This window comes from Mustela nivalis (assembly GCF_964662115.1).
Source record: "Mustela nivalis genome assembly, chromosome: 14".
Classification (NCBI taxonomy): domain Eukaryota; kingdom Metazoa; phylum Chordata; class Mammalia; order Carnivora; family Mustelidae; genus Mustela; species Mustela nivalis.
In genome coordinates, this window is record NC_139033.1 from 7,115,529 (window position 1) to 7,134,165 (window position 18,637).

Consider the following 18,637-nt stretch of genomic DNA (forward strand, 5'->3'; position numbering starts at 1 on the left):
CCTTTCGAGAGTCAGCCAATAGGAGGCCGGTGCTTCTTAGGGACCAATGGGGAGGAGACGAGCTAAGCCGGTGGGCGACGCGAGCTGAGTGGAGGCGGGGCGTGGAGCGGGTCACGTGGGGGCGGCGCGGGGTGGCTGCCGGGAGCTGGCTGGGCCGGAGGCCGTGGGGCCGGCTCCCGCTGCGAGGAATGGAGCTGCCGGCCGTGTAATGGCCATGCCGCCCGGGCCCCGGGCCTTCCTTGCTCCGCGCCCCGGCCGCCGCGCCCTTCGTCCGCGCCGGCATGGTGAACCTGGCGGCCATGGTGTGGCGCCGGCTCCTCCGGAAGAGGTGGGTGCTCGCCCTGGTCTTCGGGCTCTCGCTCGTCTACTTCCTCAGCAGCACCTTCAAGCAGGTCAGTGGCTGCCCGCCGCCCTCCCGCCTTTGCTCTCTCGGCCGCCTGGCTTCCCGCCGGGGTGGGGGGAGCCGCCTGTGCAGCCGTGCTGTCAGTGTGTTCCAGGGTCCGGACCGCCGGGTCCGAGGACCGGCTGAGGGACCTGCCCAGTTCGTTGGTGCCGGGGCGGGAAGGCGCTGCTAAGGCCAGGGGCACAGGTGGGACTCGAACCCAGGTCTGTGGGCCCCTGACTGTGGCTTTTACCCTTCCTACCTGCCTGGCCCAGGGCTTGAGGGGGAGGGCGTGCGTTTCTTGCTTCTTCCTCCCGGCAGTCGTGGGGGAATGTGTGTCCCTAGATTGCATCGGGGGAAACTGAGACTCGGAGAGGGGGAGGTGCTAGGTAGCCACGCTGCGAGGCTAGCGCTGGCGTACTTGCCCTGCGTTTACTTTGGGGGCTCAATGGTCCACCCGGGAACCTCAGCAGGACCCCTGAGGTGCCCTTTCTGGAGTACCTCATGCTGCTGTGTCCTCAGTTGACTCATTCACTCAGAAATTGCCACAGCCACCCCAACCTTCAGAAACTACCACCCTGATCAGTCGGCAGCCATCAACATCAAGGCAAGAGGCTCTACCAGCAAAAACATTACGACTCGCTGAAAGCTCAGATGATGATTAGCATTTTTTAGCAAAAAAGTATTTTTTAATGAAGTTCACACAAAAGATGTTGGACAACTTCTACAGTTTTGCTTCATCATTTGCTGTCTCTCAGGCCCAGATGACACCGAGTCCATCTGAAATGTTCATTCCAGCAAATGTGGTTTTGAAATGGTATGAAAAGTTTCAAAGACAGACTAGCACAGAACCCTCTCTTTTGGAAAACATAATTTGAATAAAATAATTTTTAATAGAAAAAAAAATTCCATCCTTCGTTGGATGGAATTTGCTTCTTACGTCCCCATCCCTTTCATTTTTCTTCTGTGTGAGACTTTCTGGGAGAAAAGGCAGGGTGGTTTGGTGGGAAATGCGACCAAAGCATGGACGTTGATGAGTCTGGTTTGAGCGTTTGGGTTTTTAGAAAGGATGACAGCATACCTCGGAGTGTATCAGGAACAGTACTGGTTTATGCTGTTCCTCTGATGTCTGATTGCTGTGAGGGTCTCAGGGGTCAACTTGTTAAATAAAATATATTAATGAATATAAAATAAACTATGTGACCCTAGTCACAGCTAAACACCCTAGTTTAACAGGTTCAGTGGGGGCACTGTGTAAAGGGAACATAGGGAACTGTATCCCACCTCTTAACCTTAGGCAAACAGGGTGAGTGTTGTGAGCCTCTTTGTTGACTGGGATGTGTTGGTGACATTCAAGAACTAAGTGCTTCTGGGACTTGTGGTTCTGCAACCTCACAGACACCTTGTGGTCACGTGATTTTCCTTCTCTGTCTGGTGGACCTCTGAGTGTTAGAGTGAGCCAGGACTCAGATTTCTGCATTCTTCCCTACCTGACCCAGGTGATTTCTGGGACCATTGTTTAAATTCTAGCTGTATGCTCTCGTTATCCAAATTTGTAACTTTAGCCTAGACCTTTCCAGAAAACTCCCAATTTTTCTATCCGGTTGGTTAATTGACATCTTTTTGAATGTGTCATAGGCTTCTCATTCTTGGCCAAAACAGAGCTCTTGATTCTCCACCATCGAGACTTCCTCTTCAGTCTTCCCAGGCTCACTAAGTGGCATTACTGTTCACTAGTAGTCCGGCCACAGGAAGTATCTTCTCTCACTCCCCATAACCAAAACATTGCCCCTGCCTCCGCAGTGTATCCTGATTTTCTTTCTTTCCCCTGATTGTCACTGGTGCCACTGTAGGTCAGGCTACCTTGTCTGGACTACTGGAGTAGCTTGCCATCTAGTCTCTGCCTCCTTTTTTTTTTGAATTTATTTCATTTGAGAGAAAGAGGAGGAAGAGGGAGGGAGAGAATCTGAAGCCGACTCCGTGCTTATCATGGATGCCATGACCCTGAGATCATGACCTGAGCAGATATCAAGAGTTCGATGCTCAACCGATTGAGCCACCCTGGTGCCTCAAGATCTCTGTTTCCTTTCTTGTCCAACAGTCTTTTTTCTCTACCCAGCAGTAATAGGAGTGATAATCTGGAAGAAAAAAAAATCATAGTTCTTCCCTAGGTATAATTCTTTGGCTCTCTGTTGCATTCAGATAAAACTCAGACTCCATTCCAGGATCACTGCTTGGTGAGTCTTTTTTGTCCCTTCAGGCCCGGCTAACCGTTACTGTCTCAGGCCACACTGGGTGACACAGTCTAAATTAAGGTTCATTGACTGTAGACATGTTTTATTTTCTTTGTACTAGGAATCATTAACTGAACATTTCTTGTTCATAAACTTGTTTATCTGTCTTCTCTCTCTCTTTCCCTTCTAGATGTTCATATTCTTGAGAACAGGAACCTTGTCTGTGTCGTTCATAGAATCTCACCCCCTAGAATACTGCCAGGCACTTAATGGACCCTCAAGTGTGGTTTGAACAGACGAGTGAGTTGTGAGTCTTCTTAATTGGGGTGACTTTTCCTTTCTTCTCCAACTACTCAGATGCTGTCTCCTCTGTGACCTTCCCTACAACCATCTTAAAGGTACTCTTGTGTACCTTGTGTATTTATTTTAAAATTTCAGTTTGTCTTTTTTAAAAACCTGTGATCCATGACTGTGATTGGGGAGGGATGATTGTGATTCGCCTCAAACTGTTGGCAAATTTCTCTGGGTCAGATCCCTCCCACAGCCTAATAAACACTAAGAAACCCTTCAGCTGTAACCTTTCTATCCCTGCCCATCAACTCCTGGCAGCCATTCATCAACTTTCTGTCTCTGGGTTTGCTGATTTGGACATTTCATATAAAGGAATCCTACAACACGTACTCTTTTTCTTTCAGTTCAGTTCTTCGTAGCATATAGTAGTGCTTTTTTTTAAGATTTTATTCATTTATTTGAGAGAGTGTGTAAGAGAGCACAGGTGGTGGAGAGAGAGAAGCAGGCTACCTATTGAGTGGGGAGCCCAATGCAGGGCTTGATTCCAGGACCCAGAGATCATGACCTGAGCTGAAGGCAGACGCTTAATGACTGAGCCACACAGGTGGCCCGTTGTACTTCATTTTTATGTGTGGATAATATTCCATCGTCTCCATCTGCTGCATTTTGTTTTCCGTTCATCTGTTGGTGGATGGTTGGCTTTTTTTTCTATTATAAATAATGCCTCTATGAACATTAGTGTACAAGGTTTTATTTGGAAGTACGTTTTCATTGCTCTTGGGTATGGTCCTAAGAGTGTAGAAATGATGGGTCATGTGGTAATTCCGAGTTTAACTTTTTGAGGAATTGTCAGACTGTTTTCTAAAGTGGCTGCACCAATGTAGTGAACTTTTGAGGAACTATCCTTGTCAAGTTTTGATGTAGGTACCAAAGAAGACTATCTGTAATTATTTGAAAAAGCTATTGAAATATCCCTTCCATTTCCAACTACACATCTTTGTGAGATAGATTTTTCTTCACATGCTTCAACTCAGACAACGTATTGCTACAGATTAACTGCAGAGGGAGATGGGAGAATCCTGCTGTCTTCCATTCAGCCAGACATTAAAAAGATTTGCAGAAATATAAAAGCATTTTCTCACCAAATTTATTTTTTTGTTTTGAAGAACATTTTTTTTTCACAAAAAAACCCCTGTTAACATACAATAGGTTCATCTTTATTTTTAGTTGAATAGATAATTTAAATATTTTAAGAATTTATTTTTAAATTTCTAGTATGATCCTCATAAACCCACATATGGAGATTCTCTATATAAGGAAGATAAAGGGTCGTTGGGACCCACAACTCAGAGCCCATTCTGGCTGATGCTGTGCTCGGTGCATTTGAGTTTGCTCGTCTTGCTCCGCTCCGCGCTGCAGGTCTGGTCACCTGCCACTCCTGAGCTGTGGGACTTGAGGCAAGTTTGCTTCACTTTGCCTACCCTCCGTTTCTTCATCTGTGAGACGGAGATATGGTATGGAATATGTGGGGCTGGGGGTGTGTGTTGGGATTGAATTGAGAAGATGCTGTGAGAAGTCGTAAAGCTAGCTACTGGGCCCCATGCTCTGCTTCAGGGAAACTGAGCTCGTGGAGCAGACGCAGCTGCTGCTTGCCTGGAGAGGAGCTGATTACCCTCTGTTGCTTTGAATTCCTCTTTTCTTTGGTTTTCACGTTAATTAATGCTTTGGGGGATAGTTTAAATTGTAGAGATGGGAGTGCAGGAGAAATTAATGACAATGGTGGGGATGCCATTGGGCTGTAGAGGATTGGGTGCCAAGTGACTTGGGCGCATTTACTTAACAAATGTTGAGTGAGCCCCAGCTGCGTGCTAGGTGTGCTCTGCTAGGGTGGTGGAATACAAGGGGTGGGGGCAAAACAGATGAGGTCTCACTCCAAGAGCCTGTATTGTGCCAGGGAGTGAAGGGGGCAGAAATGGCAGGTGGCCAAAATGATTTCAGATTATGATTTAGCCTGTGAAGGAAACAAAACAAGCTGCGGCGGTAGAGCATCAAGGTGGGCCTAACCCTGTGGGGCATTCGAGCTGAGACGGAAGAAATCCCCGTCTTGGAGTCAGAGGGTCCTTAGAGGGCCTCTTGTGTAAATAAATGTTCTCGTGTTCAAGTGGAGGGGTTCTTGAAAGTCTCTGGGCTCTTGGCATAACTCCTTGAAAACATATTAACATCTTCAGCTTTCAAGGAACTAAGTGTGTAAATTGAAGTAGACTACTAGTGTGTAAGTTAGATACTTCTGAAGTGTAGCAAATCATAAGAGAGTTGCTAAACTATTTTTTATTGTTGTTACTGTTCACCAAGGTTTGTATGTTTTTCAGAATGTTTGTCAAGTTACTCCCCAGGATAGAGGAGAACAGTGACCCATAACTTCACCGAGCATGGGACCTTTATCTCACTTGACCCTTATGGTAACCCCTGGAAAACAGACTGGGCAGTTATTTAAATCAGGCTAAGTAACATATATTAATAATAAAAACATTACTGTAGCTCTTTATAATTTATGAAGAAAGGTCTCTCTCTCTCTTTTTTTGTTTTTTGTTCCCATTCTTTGTACCACGTGTGGGCGTCTGTTGTGGCTGATTGTACTGATTTCTCTGCACACTTCTTTATCGACGGCTCAGGGGGCACTCCGAGAATAGAGAACCTGACTGCGTTTGTATATCCTTACTGCTTTGTACGGACTTGCTGCCTTTTTGGGAGGAAACACATGCATGTGTGTGCGCACACACATAGGCATGAATCTGTGTAAAGATAAAAAGCCTAGAATTGAGACAGCCTAACAGAGTAGGTCAGTTTGGAGAGGGCTTAAAACCATGGGAGGAATCCCCTCAGTGGCCCTTCACTACACCATACTGGCGAGACTGGACCCTCAGAAACACGAATGTGTGCTAATTCTTTACATTTGCCACTATGTCTTACACTGTCCCTTGTACAGTCTTGTTTGATTGTACAACTCTTATTACCCAATCCTTTTGGCAGGGTCTTGGATACTTACGTTTGAGAACTTGAAAAAGTGTTCAAGTGCCAGAAAAATTGTCTTCCTGTTGACTGGGAGCATCGTTATGTGGAAGAGCTTGCCGGGATGCACTTGGCTGTGAACTCTTGTTTTCTTTGGGGAAGAATAACAGGACAGTTTCAGAGTGGTGTTAGGAGTACTTTCAACCTTGTGAGATCCATTATACTTTGACCAGCTACTTACTAGTTTTCACGGCTATTAATTTATTTATTTAGGACAGCATTTGGAGCTCAGTTTCGTTTGTGCATAGCTTGATTCTACAGTTAACTGGTACGGGCCCAGCAGAGCAGAGGAGTGTGAACTGATGGTAGTTAAGCAGTGTGCACCTAAATGATTTGTCCCATGTTCCCAAGGCTTCTGTGCGTAGCCCCTCTTCTTGCACCAGCCAAGAAATACAGATCTTGTTTTTGTATAACCCATCCTGTTTCTGCCAGTGCCAGTTCTTGCCTATAAGTGAAACAAAGAGAAGAGCAAAATAGAAATTAAAGTCACCACATGTAACTGTTTTACACTTAGTAAATTAAAGAACATACTCCAGTACTGGTGCAGTGGTGGTGGATTTGTTACATAAATGCTGGTAATACTACAAATGGTGTATATAACTTCCAGGACGTTATTTGGCACTATATAGCAGGGATATAACTTCCGGGACATTATTTGGCACTATATAGCAGGGACTATTTCTAGTAATTATTACTATGAGTCATTCAAGAGAATAAACAAACCTCTGTTTTTATTGCAGTGCTGTCTATGATAACAGAAACTTGGGCTGGGTCAAATGTTCTGTGGAAAGTGTGTTTACTGAATTATGGCACATCAACATGATAGAGTATTATATGGCCTTGAAAATGCTATTATGAGGATGAGGTGGGTACTTAATGGTTTACCATCCAGTTAGGGTCAAGAATTGCTGAATGGCAAGCATCCTCATTTGTAGTCTAAATGCTGGGGCCGAAGGTTAGAAATTAATGTATAAAAATTGATAAAGCTTTATTTAAGCAATGGGACTGTGGGCAATTTTTGTTTTTAATGTTGGTAGTCATGCTTTTTTTATTTTTAAATAAAATTTCTATTTTGGGAGAATTACAGATTCAAAGAAAAGTTTCAAGGATAGTACAGAGTTCGTGTAGATCCCTCAGTGTCTTGTTAGTGATAATCATCTTTTTATTATTTTAAATTAAAAATGAAAATATTCCAAAAATGACAGAAGATGTAAATAATCCCCTCTATCCCTTCCAGGTTAATAGTCTGTAGCATATGTTCCCATACTTTTATCTCAGTTCTTACAAACCTGTATGTGTATGTTGTTGTTATCATAATGTGTGATATATAATATGCATTTTCTTTTGTAACTTGCTTTTTTCACGTAGTATATTGTGACATCCAGTGGTCTACACACAGTGTGGTCTGTGTATTAAAATCATTCAGGTGGTTTAACAATATCGATTCCCAGGTTGCATCCACAGAGATTTTTTTACTCGGTCTGAAGTTGGGCTCAGAAATCAGAATTTGTTTTAAAAGTCTTGTGTAATTTAATGTGCAAGCCAGCTTTGAGAACTGCTCAAGGTAAATACGTATCTGTCACATCTGGGATTTTTCTAATAGCCATGGCTATACCGGTGTTATTCAGTCATTTCTCTGTTGGGTTTCTGGGTTTTTCCTACAATGCAAACAGTACTGTAGTAAACATCCTGGTGCATCCTTACACATTGGTACTTTCTATAGAAAATGCTCAAAAATGTGTTTATTTTATCAAAGTAGATGCGGATATGTGTATTTTAAATAGTAGTAGCTCTTCTCAGGCTCCTTTCCTAAAGATACCCCAGGAACTGTGAAGCTCTGTTTCATTGTTTAGTCCTCTGCCATCAGGACTTTCAGGATTAGTCCTTTTTGGTGGTGACACATGACAGGACATTCTTAATGGTAAAAACCACAAAATCTATTAAAAAGGCAGAATGTTTAAAGTATATAAAAAGCTTTTGGGAGGGAGTCTTGTATAATTGTTTTGTTTTCCAACAGCAGGTTGAAGGATTCAGATGACAGCTGTCTCATGATTGGTTGTTTTGTACTTAGGCACCTTCCCCCTTCGTTCCTTTAATAAAATAGGAAAAGCAGTATTGAAAACTCGGCTGCAGCTTGTTGGCTAGGAGACAAGGCATAAATGCTTGCCTCTAGAGCAGCATGGCCCTTTGCATGTGTAGGTAAAGGGCTGGCTAGAAGGATGTCTTATGAAGGGTATGTTGTAAGAGTTCCACAATTACTGTCTTTTCATAGGAGAAATTTGCAAGTTGGCATGCTTCTTCTTGCCCCTAAAACCAACCTCCCAGTTCAGTGTTAGCCTAATGAAGTATTCATAATGGCAAATGAAAGTGACCTTGTGCCCCAAATGAGTCCAGGGATTGTCTAAAATGACAGTTGTGAAATGCCTTTGAAGTTTCCTCTTCTATTTTAAAGGTATATTCAAATTTTACATTTTGTTCAGCAATGTGTTTGTTTTATTATAAAAATATTTTAAATGATATACCATCAGGGAGAAAAAGTTTAAAGCTTTTTCTCTCTCAGGTTTGCAAGAAATTAATGCTTTCGTACACATTTAAACAGGCATGTAATCCAGAGGCCGTTAATGTGAGTACACCAGTTTTGAAGCATAACCTTAATTTATCACTTTTCCTGCAGGTTTATTTTGTGTTTTATATTATGGCTTTGGCTCAGACTCGACTCCGCTGATTCCAGTCGTGCAGGCTTTCTTACGTTTCTGTCCTGTTGTGTAGTTGCTATGAGAAGTTGGTGGGAATGTAAGAGACAGTACTTTAACCTTCCTTTGGTGGTCTCTTTGTAGGAGGAAAGGGCAGTGAGAGATCGGAATCTCCTCCAGGTTCAAGACCATGACCAGCCCATTCCATGGAAAGTGCAGTTTCACCTAGGGAACAGCAGTCGGCCTGGCAACCAGTGCCGGAACTCCATTCAAGGGAAGCACCTCATCACGGATGAGCTAGGTAGGGCTGTCTCCTCTCTTCTCTGCAGCCATTGAAGGGCTGTGCTGTGAGTCATTACTGGGGTTTTATACAGTGCCATTCCCAGCATTTGTACATCTTTATTTCACACTTTACTTGTCATTCAGGTTCCCCTGTCAGAGAAGTTTGATCTGATAATTCTGTCTCCAAAGCTCCTTGTACCTGTACTGCACGGTTTCAGCATTTGTTCATGTGCCGGCCCCTAGGCTGCTTGCTGCTCATCTCTTCCTGGCCCCAGGATGTTCAGATCTTGCCCAGGTTGTCTTCTCATCTTGGTGGTGAACTCTATACGGTAGCCAGTGTTCCTCCTTGGTGACCTACATAATATCCACACAGTTTTGGCACTTAGGAAGTGTGCTTGTTGACTGACTGACCAGGTGATTTCACATGAATGATAAACACGTTTATTTTTCTCTTTACTATTTATTTACTTATTTTTTAAAGATTTTATTTATTTGAGAGAGAGAGTACACAGGCAGAGGGAGGGGGAGAGTGAGAAGCAGACTCCCCACTGAGCAGAGAGCTTGATGTGGGGCTTGATCCCAGGATTCTGGGACCATGACCTGAGCCAAAGGGAGACGCTTAACTCACTGAGCCACCCAGGTGCCCTATCTATGTATTTTAGAGAGGGTGCGCACGTAATGAGCTGGGGGTGGGGGGAGGGTGAAAAGAAGACTCCCCACTGAGCATAGAGCCCAACATGGGACTTGATCCCATGACCCTGAGATCATGACCTGAGCCGAAATCAAGGGTTGGATGCTTAACCGACTGAGCCACTCAAGCACCTGAATAATAAACACATTCAAAATGTGTTGTTCTTACAGTGAAAACAGCAGCTCCTCTTTCCAGGAGCTTCCTCTCAGAGTTTTGTTGCCTCATTTTAGTCTGTAAGAAAGGGGATTCCTGTGCTGTTGAGGTGGTTGGATTAGTTGATTGTGGTCTCACCAGTTGAAGGCTGGCCCTGTCTTTCTGAAGAGGGACTCCCACTAGTGCACACATGAGCTCTCAATTATGTGCCGGGCACTGGGCTAAAACCTCTCCTTGAGTATTTTGTCTGATTTGTATAATAGTCCTATAGCATAGACATTGCTCCTGTCACTTTGTAGGTGAAGGCAGGCACCAAGAGGCTAAGAAACTTAGCCTTTTTTTTTCCCCAGTGACAGATTTTGTTCTTTTTATATTTAAAAACAAAATCAACCTCCCCCCAAGTAACCCCCCAAACAAACAAAAAAATCAGATTAAATAAAATTTACAGTGAATATACCCATACATCTGTATGTGCAATTAAATACTGTCTGTTACTGTGGCACAAACCTCAAACAAACAATATACAAGTGTTCTGGGAGGTGGGGGGACGCCCAAGTTTTAACTCTTTGGGGTTTGGGGAGACAAGATGGGGGAAGTGAGAGAAAGGGGAAATCAATTCTGCTTTTCTTATTCTGTCCATATAAATATATTCATAAAGACCAGAAATGAAAAGGGAGCTTGGGATGGTAAGGAGATTGAATAGGGGAGTGTGAGACCCTCCCAAATCTACCTGACCAAAAAAATATGAAAAAAATTAATTTCATGGTGGGAGAAGAGATAAAAAATGGCAGAAGAGGACGGGAAGGAGAGGGAAGCAATGGCAAGCATTGTCTGCAGTGGGAAGGGTTTTTTATAAGCCATGATCAAGTTGCTATTATCACACCAGAAGAGTTACACTTTCCCTTAATGTCAACTATCTGAACAGTTTTCAGAGTTGCCCCATAGTTTTGTAGATTGTTTTTTCTTTTTTCAGTTGGTGGTTTGCAAATAATCCCGTTGGCTTGTTTGCTGGAGTAAATTTTGCTGTATTTCAGAGTCTCAGCACTCTTGTGAGTGTGGCAGTACTGTAATCGACACAGGGCAGCCTTGAATTAGAATATTCAACTATACACAATGACTGAACAAAATGCAGACATGCTGTCATTAAAATGAAATGAGTGCATTTACTATTCTTTAAAAAACAAACTTTGCATTCCCAGCAAAAAACAAAAACAAAAAACAGCTTTCCCAAAAAGATCGCAAAAGCATTAGTCCAGATGAGATTATTTGGAATTGAAGAAAGGGATCAGAGGAAAAACACCCACCTAAGGTAGAAGAACTGGAAGAATTTGCACAAAATCATGGTGACAAGGGGTGCTTGGGTGGCTCACTAGGTTAAAGCCTCTGCCTTCGGCTCAGGTCATGATCTCAGGGTCCTGGGGTCAAGCCCCACATTGGGGCTCTCAGCTCAGCAGGGAGCCTGCTTCCCTTACTCTCTCTCACTGCCTGCCTCTGCCTACTTGTGATCTCTGTCAGATAAATAAATAAAATCTTAAAAAAACAAAAACAAAAACCCACGCGGTGACAAGCCAGCAACGGTGCCAGTGCCAAACTCTGTCTTTAAGATCATATTGAAAAATCAAAATATTGCAAATAGCCTCTTGTTTTGTTTTGTTTTTTAAACAAAGTTTGGCAAAGGAAATTTGCTTCCATAAGATGACACAGCTGTTAGAGGGCAAACCTAGGGCCAGGACTGAACTTGGGAGTTCAGTCCTTTTTTTCTTAGAGACTGTTGTGTTTCTATAACACCCAGTGAGAAAAATGATATCTTATGCCTTGACTTTAATAGTTAATATTAGGTTACAAGTGACAGTCATTTTCTTTTGTTGTAGCTAACACAGGAATAATTTTCCTCTGAGTAATTCAAGTGAGACAAAGACTCAGACTTCTCAAGCAAAAAGTTTCAAAAATCGACTAATAAAAATCCCAGAGCCATAGGTTGTATTGTACCTCCATGACTGTGAGAAGAAGGAACAATTTCATAAAGAAAACTTTGCAGGAATTTATGCTTTTTAGCAAGCAGATGCTGCCACGAATATTGCCAGGGTAACAGTTAGAATGATGCTTTCCACGTTTAGGAGTTAATTTCCCAGTGAATCGCGACATACTCTGAGGTTGTGATCTTACTGGACTCCTTGTTGGAAATGACATTGGCGTGAGTAGATTTACAAGGTAGAAGGAGAAATCTTGAGCTCTCTTTCACCAGAAATCAGAAGGCCCTGTGGTTTCAAGGCTGAATACTGGCAGTTAACACTGGGGTGTGGAAGGACTGGGGGGCAGGGCGCATGTGAAAGGCAGCCAGTGCAGCTGATACCTACAGTTTGGGAGAGAGAAGAGAGCAGAAAGAGAATTTCAACAGGTGGAGTTTAGGACATGTTCTATTTTACTGTCTTCCTGACAGGAGATAAGATTTCATTGTCGTTAGTTTTGGCCAAATTTTGAGAAACATGCTGACTTATTTTGATTTTTTTGGTTTATTTATAATCCCTGTGAAGAAAATGAGTAAGAATAGTTAAAAAGAATCCCAGAAACATATATTACAGCATTTGAGTCGTCCTCCCTTAATTTAGAAGATAAAATGTAGTTAAAACAACACAAAGCACCCGGTTCTTAGGTAACTGGGGTCTGGTTCTTTCCAGGCCTCGGGTTTCCAGGTGTTAAGTGAGGTCCGTCTGAGTCTCTTCCATTGTTATTTTAGTGGTGCCCCCTGGTTTTGCACAGACTTTGTTTTCCAGAGTAGTTTCTGAAAACAGCCTTATACTTCACCAGGTCTCATTCTCTGAGGATTAAGAAGCTGGGGCATTTGGAATGGAAGGATGCTGGCAACAGCTGCTCTGCACCTGTGGGCCTGGGTAGAGACCTGTGGGCTCATGCATGCACTTGGGAGTCTCCCAAGAGCCATGTGGTGTCCCTCATGCATTTATTTTTACATTTTTCTGTCTCACTCCTAGAGGTTATAGAGAAATGCCTATTTAGCAGCTCTGAGCAGTTAGTTTTTACAAAGAGAGTCCTTTCCTTCAAGTTGAGTATGGGTTTGACTGGGTTGGAGACTGTGTTTACAGATGACGGGATTTATGAGCAGAGGGTATTAGGGTTTTTGTCCCTTGGGTATTAGAGAGCTTGCATTCCTGGATTCTGAGGGGTAGTTTGAATCTGGGCCTATATACTTACAGACAGCCTAAATCAACTTATGAAGGTACATTGTGACTACTTTTTCCAAAAATCCTCCAAATCACTAAGTAAATGCAAGCATTTAAAAGAGGTCTGTAAAGGGGTGCCTGGGTGGCTCAGTGGGTTAAGCCGCTGCCTTCGGCTCAGGTCATGATCTCAGGGTCCTGGGATTATTGAGTCCCACATCGGGCTCTCTGCTTGGCAGGGAGCCTGCTTCCCTCTCTCTATGTCTCTGCCTGCCTCTCCATCTACTTGTGGTCTCTCTCTGTCAAATAAAAAAAATAAAATCTTAAAAAAAAAAAAAATGTCTGTAAAGATTGGGGGGTGGGTTGGTTGGTATTTATTTATTTATTTAATTTTCAGCATAACAGTATTCATTAGTTTTTCACCACAGCCAGTGCTCCATGCAATCCGTGCCCTCTATAATACCCACCACCTGGTACCCCAACCTCCCACCTTCCCGCCACTTCAGACCCCTCAGATTGTTTTTCAGAGTCCATAGTTTCTCTTGGTTCACCTCCCTGGTTGGTTGGTTTTTAAATCTAGATGGATCTCACTTTCAGGAATGAATGCCTTGGTTTTTTTCTATTTTCTTTCTCTTTCTCTTCTTATTCTTCTTTTATTTTGAGAACAATGCCAGTTTTCTTCAGTTACAAATGAAGGAGTGGCTTGCATTGGTTAGATATGACTTGACATGGTGATTAAATCAGACCTGTGCCAGCAGACCAGGAGGTTATTTTAGGTAGATTAGAACACGAAGCCTGCTCACCGCACAGCAGCCCGTGTTGCCTGTCCACGACGACCTGCAGAGAGCAAGCCCCGATCCCTCGTGTTGGGACTCCTGGCCAACACGCTCCACACACCACGTCCCGGCTCTGTGTGCTTTTCGTGTGCGCTTTCATTGCTGCTTCGTGGTCCCCCCAGGAGAGGGATGGGAGGCCTGCCGGCTTTCTACTCAGGTGAGTCTCTGACTTCCAGGGTACATTTGTGAAAGGAAGGATTTGCTGGTGAACGGCTGCTGTAACGTCAACGTCCCCGGCACAAAGCAGTACCGCTGTGACGGCTGCTTGCCCCACGGCTGCTGCGGCGCCTACGAGTACTGCGTGTCCTGCTGCCTGCAGCCCAGCAAGGTACGGACGGTAGCCGCCGTCTCCATGCCCTTTCTCTATGCCCTTCCTGGATGCTGAGCATCGGAGTCTCCGCGCGAGAGTCTCTGGAAGGTAGGGCTGAGACGGGAACCGTGTAGATGGCAGAAACTGCTCCTGTGAGGTGGTGCCCATGAGGAAGGGAGTGGTTCCCACTGACTTGGGTGGCTCGTTTGCACGTGTCCCTCATCAGGGCTCACGGAGAGGGGATCAGGCTCGTGCTCATTTGAGCTTGCGGTGTCCCCCTCTCTACCTCCCCTTCCACATCAGCAGTCTCTTAGTTTAGGAGAAATATCCAAGGTTACCTTGTGCTGCTGAGTCTGGAATTTATTACAGGTACTAACTTTTGTTTCCATAGCAACTTCTCCTGGAGCGCTTCCTCAATCGGGCAGCCGTGGCATTCCAGAACCTCTTCATGGCCGTCGAAGATCACTTTGAATTGTGTCTGGCCAAATGCAGGACCTCATCCCAGGTCAGAAGCGGTGATGTGACTCGCTGGGGGATGGGTGGGAGTCAGTCGAAAATAGGCAGTGGGGGCCTCTCGGTGGGATAATAACGGAGAAGAGGTTTGAGCGAGGCCGTGTCGAGCTTTGTTTCGTGGACGGTATTTAGATGATGGTATTGAGAGTGTCAGCATTGGATTTGTACATGCTAGGGAAGTAAAATATTTATATGAAATCAACATCTAATCAGCTTGCGTCTCCCTTACCTGATTGGCATGTCCGCACTTCAAGTGGAAGCTCGTAGTTATTTCTGAGTCTGGGTGGAGCCCTAAAAGTCCAGTTCCTGAGAGCAGTTCTCTGCCCCACGTCTCTGACTGAAATGTGGCTAGGGCTTTCAATCAACCACTTGTTAAGAGGAAGCAGTCATTTGTTCTGGGATGGAGTTGTAATTTATTTCAGGATTCGAGGGGATGGGGCACGTGGGCATTTAAAAATGCAGGAATAAACCTGTGGGTGGTCAAGCTCTCAGTGCTCACTAGCATGCTGTCCGTGTAAGTGCTCTGTTCTTTGGGCGCTCAGCGCTGGCCCTGGCCCTGCAGGTGTCTGCACGTCTGTGCCTTTGCATCACTGCGCCCTTGCCTTGCTGCTTCTGGGCTTGGGCAGTTGTCGGGGCTCTCGGTGTGAGATTGCCAGCCGTGTGGGTTGTACATGCATGCTGCTTCTGGCTTCTGTTTGTGGAGTGTCCAAGACTGGACTGGCTTCGTCTGAGATTGTCATTCTCTGTGACTCTTGTACCCTTTGCCAGGTTTCTGGAGACCGCCTTTTGATTTTATGCTGCCTTGTGCGTCTCTGGTCTGGGATCACTGGGTAAATATTTCAGGGATTATAAGGAGCATTTGAAAACATGAAGAAATTCCTGATGGGCTTGTTTTGCTTTAAGAGCTTTCCACTTGAATGGGCTTTAAAGGAAATGTGGAGGAAGGCTGAACACATGACTCATTTTGAATCAGATTCTCTCTCATTCTGAGAAATGTTAGAGAAGGTGGAATATTTTTTTCCTTAACTGATAAAACCCAGATGCTATTTCCAGTCTTGAGGGAAGACGCTGACCTTTCTCACTTGATCTTTTTATTGTAAAGAGAGAGGTCCCACTTGCCTGTTTATCTTCATTATGGTATCCTCAAAAAGGAGATTTGCTGCATGTCTATAAATTGGATTAATGCTTATGATTTAGATGTTAAGCACTGGTCTTGGGCTAATTAATGAACTCCAGACTAGCTAAAAACTCAAGTTGCCTTTATGAAAACAAATTGTTGAAAAATTAGCTGTCAGGGATGATTGTGTTAAATCCCATTTTCCATTTATTTAACCAACTGAGGCTTGTGTGGTATTGTGGGATTTGGCTTGTGTGCCAGACCTGGAGGTACATAAAACTTCAGGAAGGCGCCCGGAAATGGCATCTCCTTCGTGTCTGCAGGGTTCAGTACCAGGAACTGAATTTCCTTAGAGCACAGAAGTCAGGAGTGAAACATCTGCTGGATCTTAATCTAACGTAACATCGTCTGAGAAAAAAATAGTTGTCTTGAGTTGCCCAGGGTGTAGCTACGTTGTTTTAAAAACCAGGCAAACAAAACTCACTGTAGGCGTAGGAAGAAACAGGCATGCAGTGATGTTCTGTCCATTTTCACACACTCGTTGGCATTCTGTGTTAAGCATGCGCCTGTTTCATAGCAGTGCCTGGACTCTTCTGGTGGCATTTAGAGAATGTCTTGTGCAGGCTCCTGGCAGAGCAGTCCCGCTCCGGCCGCCACTGTCCTGCAAGGGAAGTGTGTGAGACTCTGCTCTCTCTCACTGCACTCTTATCTTCCCTTCTGCCAACAGAGCGTGCAGCACGAGAACACCTATAGGGACCCCATAGCCAAATACTGCTATGGAGAGAGCCCTCCCGAGCTATTCCCTGCGTGACGGGCACAGAAGGCAAACCAGGCACCACCGGAGAGCTTGTGGCCTGAAGCCACTCTCCAGCGTTCTCTAGTCCACTTGGAAGAAGAGAGGCATCGCGCCGGAGCCTTGGCTTTGACCATCTCTTGTGTTGTACTCTGTGGCCTTGCTCTCCGCTGGGTTTTACCCCATGGGACGGTTCTGTAAAACAGCTTGGAAACAACAGCGGGTCACGTTCAACAACAAACTGCAGGCGAGCTTGCGGAGCTGTTGGTGCTCTGGGGCACCTCTCCCATGGCAGACTCATCGAACCCTTCCCTGTAAAGTTATTTATTGGATTCCTTTGGAGTAGTGGGAAAGTGGTAATGTTTTATATAGGACGATGCCTTGCCTTGATAGTTGAATATATTCAAGGAAATTGTTGTTGTTCTTGTTTTTTTGTATTCTTGAGTTTGATGAGTTAAGTCATCCTTCCCCTGGATAAAATGTTTGGCCTCTTTGAACGTGTGTGTTCTCTCAAGGTAGTTATTTGGGTTTTGTTTCAACAGCACCTTCAGGAGTGGGCCCTGGACACTGTATCCTGACATCTAAATTTGTCACCAGCTCAAAGCCACTCTTCCCCATGCCGGCTTCCCTGCAGGCGCCCTCAGCTTTTCCCGTAGTGGCATTTGAATCTGCTCACATACCTGTGCGCGAGCACCGTTGGAACCAGAAATTCCAGCTCGCTGTTCTGCAGGATTTTGTTCTGATGTCCCGCGCCACTGTCGCCGCCATCGAAGGCTGCTCAGCCGTGTGTGGTACGCTGGGAGCTTCGGAACACCGCCGGCAGCCCTCTCTTCTCTCCTGTCATGGAAAACTGGTGTTAAGGGAATTCCTAGGTGAAGATACATCTAGAAGCTGGCTGCAAGCAGTCATCCTTCACTGCTTTCAGCTTCCGGATATGTAACAGGTTCAGACCTTCAGTTTCCTGATGATTTGCAAAGAAGAAAAAAACCCAGGTTTCTGTCAAGGTGCTGTGCGAGAGTTACTGGTGCCTCAGTGGGGCGAGTCTGTGAAGGCCGGGCATGCTGGTTGCTGGTCCGCGTGCTTGAGGCGCCCCTCTGGGTTTTTAGTATGACACAGAATCTCGTGGGCTCGACGTCCAGAGTATTTGGTCCCCCTCTCAAGACACCCTGCCCCTCAAATAGTATGGCTCTTTGCTCTCAGGAGACCTGGGCACGTAACTCTTTCCTGGAGCGAGCCTCTCAATAACCCCTGGGATTGGGCAAGGTCTTTTTCCTTTTTTGATTGTTTAAGCTGTTGACCTTGGAGCAGGGCAGTAGTTTTCCAATCCACTTTTGACGGGTTTTTTTCAGTAGCGTTTTTTCTTTGGACCATGTTTGCCTTCCATTATGTTTCTGCAATATGGAGCAGTAATTGCCCTTAACTTTCTCCTGTTAGTTCTACATCTCTTCCCAAAGTGGTGTGTCACTCTAAATAAGCTTTCTCTGAGAGCTGTCTGGCGATTGTTTTTTAATGTTTCCCACCCCAACATCTATTTAGTTTGCATCGGACTTTTTGGATTCCAGGTACATTCATGGTGCTAAATCAAACTTTGTATGTGAAAGAAATGTGCATGTCTGGATGTTTTACCATCTCATTCTTTTTGGTAATTCAGTCTGGTGTATGTCTGTCTCATGTGGGTTATCACTGTTATCAGCCTCCTCTTGGAACTCATTTAACTTCTGAACAGTGTAACAGAGACTTAATGTGGAAATGGCTTTATATCAAAGACTAACTCCTGCCTCTTCACTTCATGCTTGAATTATTGACGAGCATGTTCTGCATTTTCAGTGCTTTCACAAATAGTATCTACAGTTTAAGCTTACCTTTATTCCCACGTTGGAGATGAGGAAGTAGTGGGAAGTGAAGTGACTTCCCAGAGTCCCCACTGAGATTTAACGACAGAACTAAAGCAAGAACTTCATCTCCAGTTTCAGTTCTGCTGTCCTTTCCCACTGTCTCTCGCCAGCCCCACTGCTGACTCATACGTGATCGTCCGACTGCTCCCCCCTCTCCCTGCCCCATACCAAGGCCATATGGATTTCAGTTGTCCAGGCCAAA

At 44.7% G+C, this 18,637-nt stretch overlaps 1 protein-coding gene across 3 annotated transcripts; it reads left to right on the forward strand.

Moving 5' to 3' along the window:
- The first annotated feature begins 36 nt into the window (after window positions 1-36).
- Window positions 37-17,037, forward strand: SPRING1 (SREBF pathway regulator in golgi 1). Of its 3 annotated transcripts, none has more exons than XM_082699808.1 (5): window positions 37-392; window positions 8,814-8,970; window positions 13,984-14,135; window positions 14,509-14,622; window positions 16,475-17,037. In XM_082699808.1, the coding sequence occupies exons 1-5, from the start codon at window positions 282-284 to the stop codon at window positions 16,556-16,558; spliced, it is 618 nt and encodes a 205-aa protein (XP_082555934.1). In that variant the 5' UTR covers window positions 37-281; the 3' UTR covers window positions 16,559-17,037. The 3 variants fall into 3 exon arrangements, with proteins under 3 accessions (XP_082555934.1, XP_082555935.1, XP_082555933.1); XM_082699807.1 differs by having other exon boundaries at window positions 98-328; XM_082699809.1 differs by lacking the exon at window positions 8,814-8,970 and having other exon boundaries at window positions 97-392.
- Window positions 17,038-18,637: the final 1,600 nt, after the last annotated feature.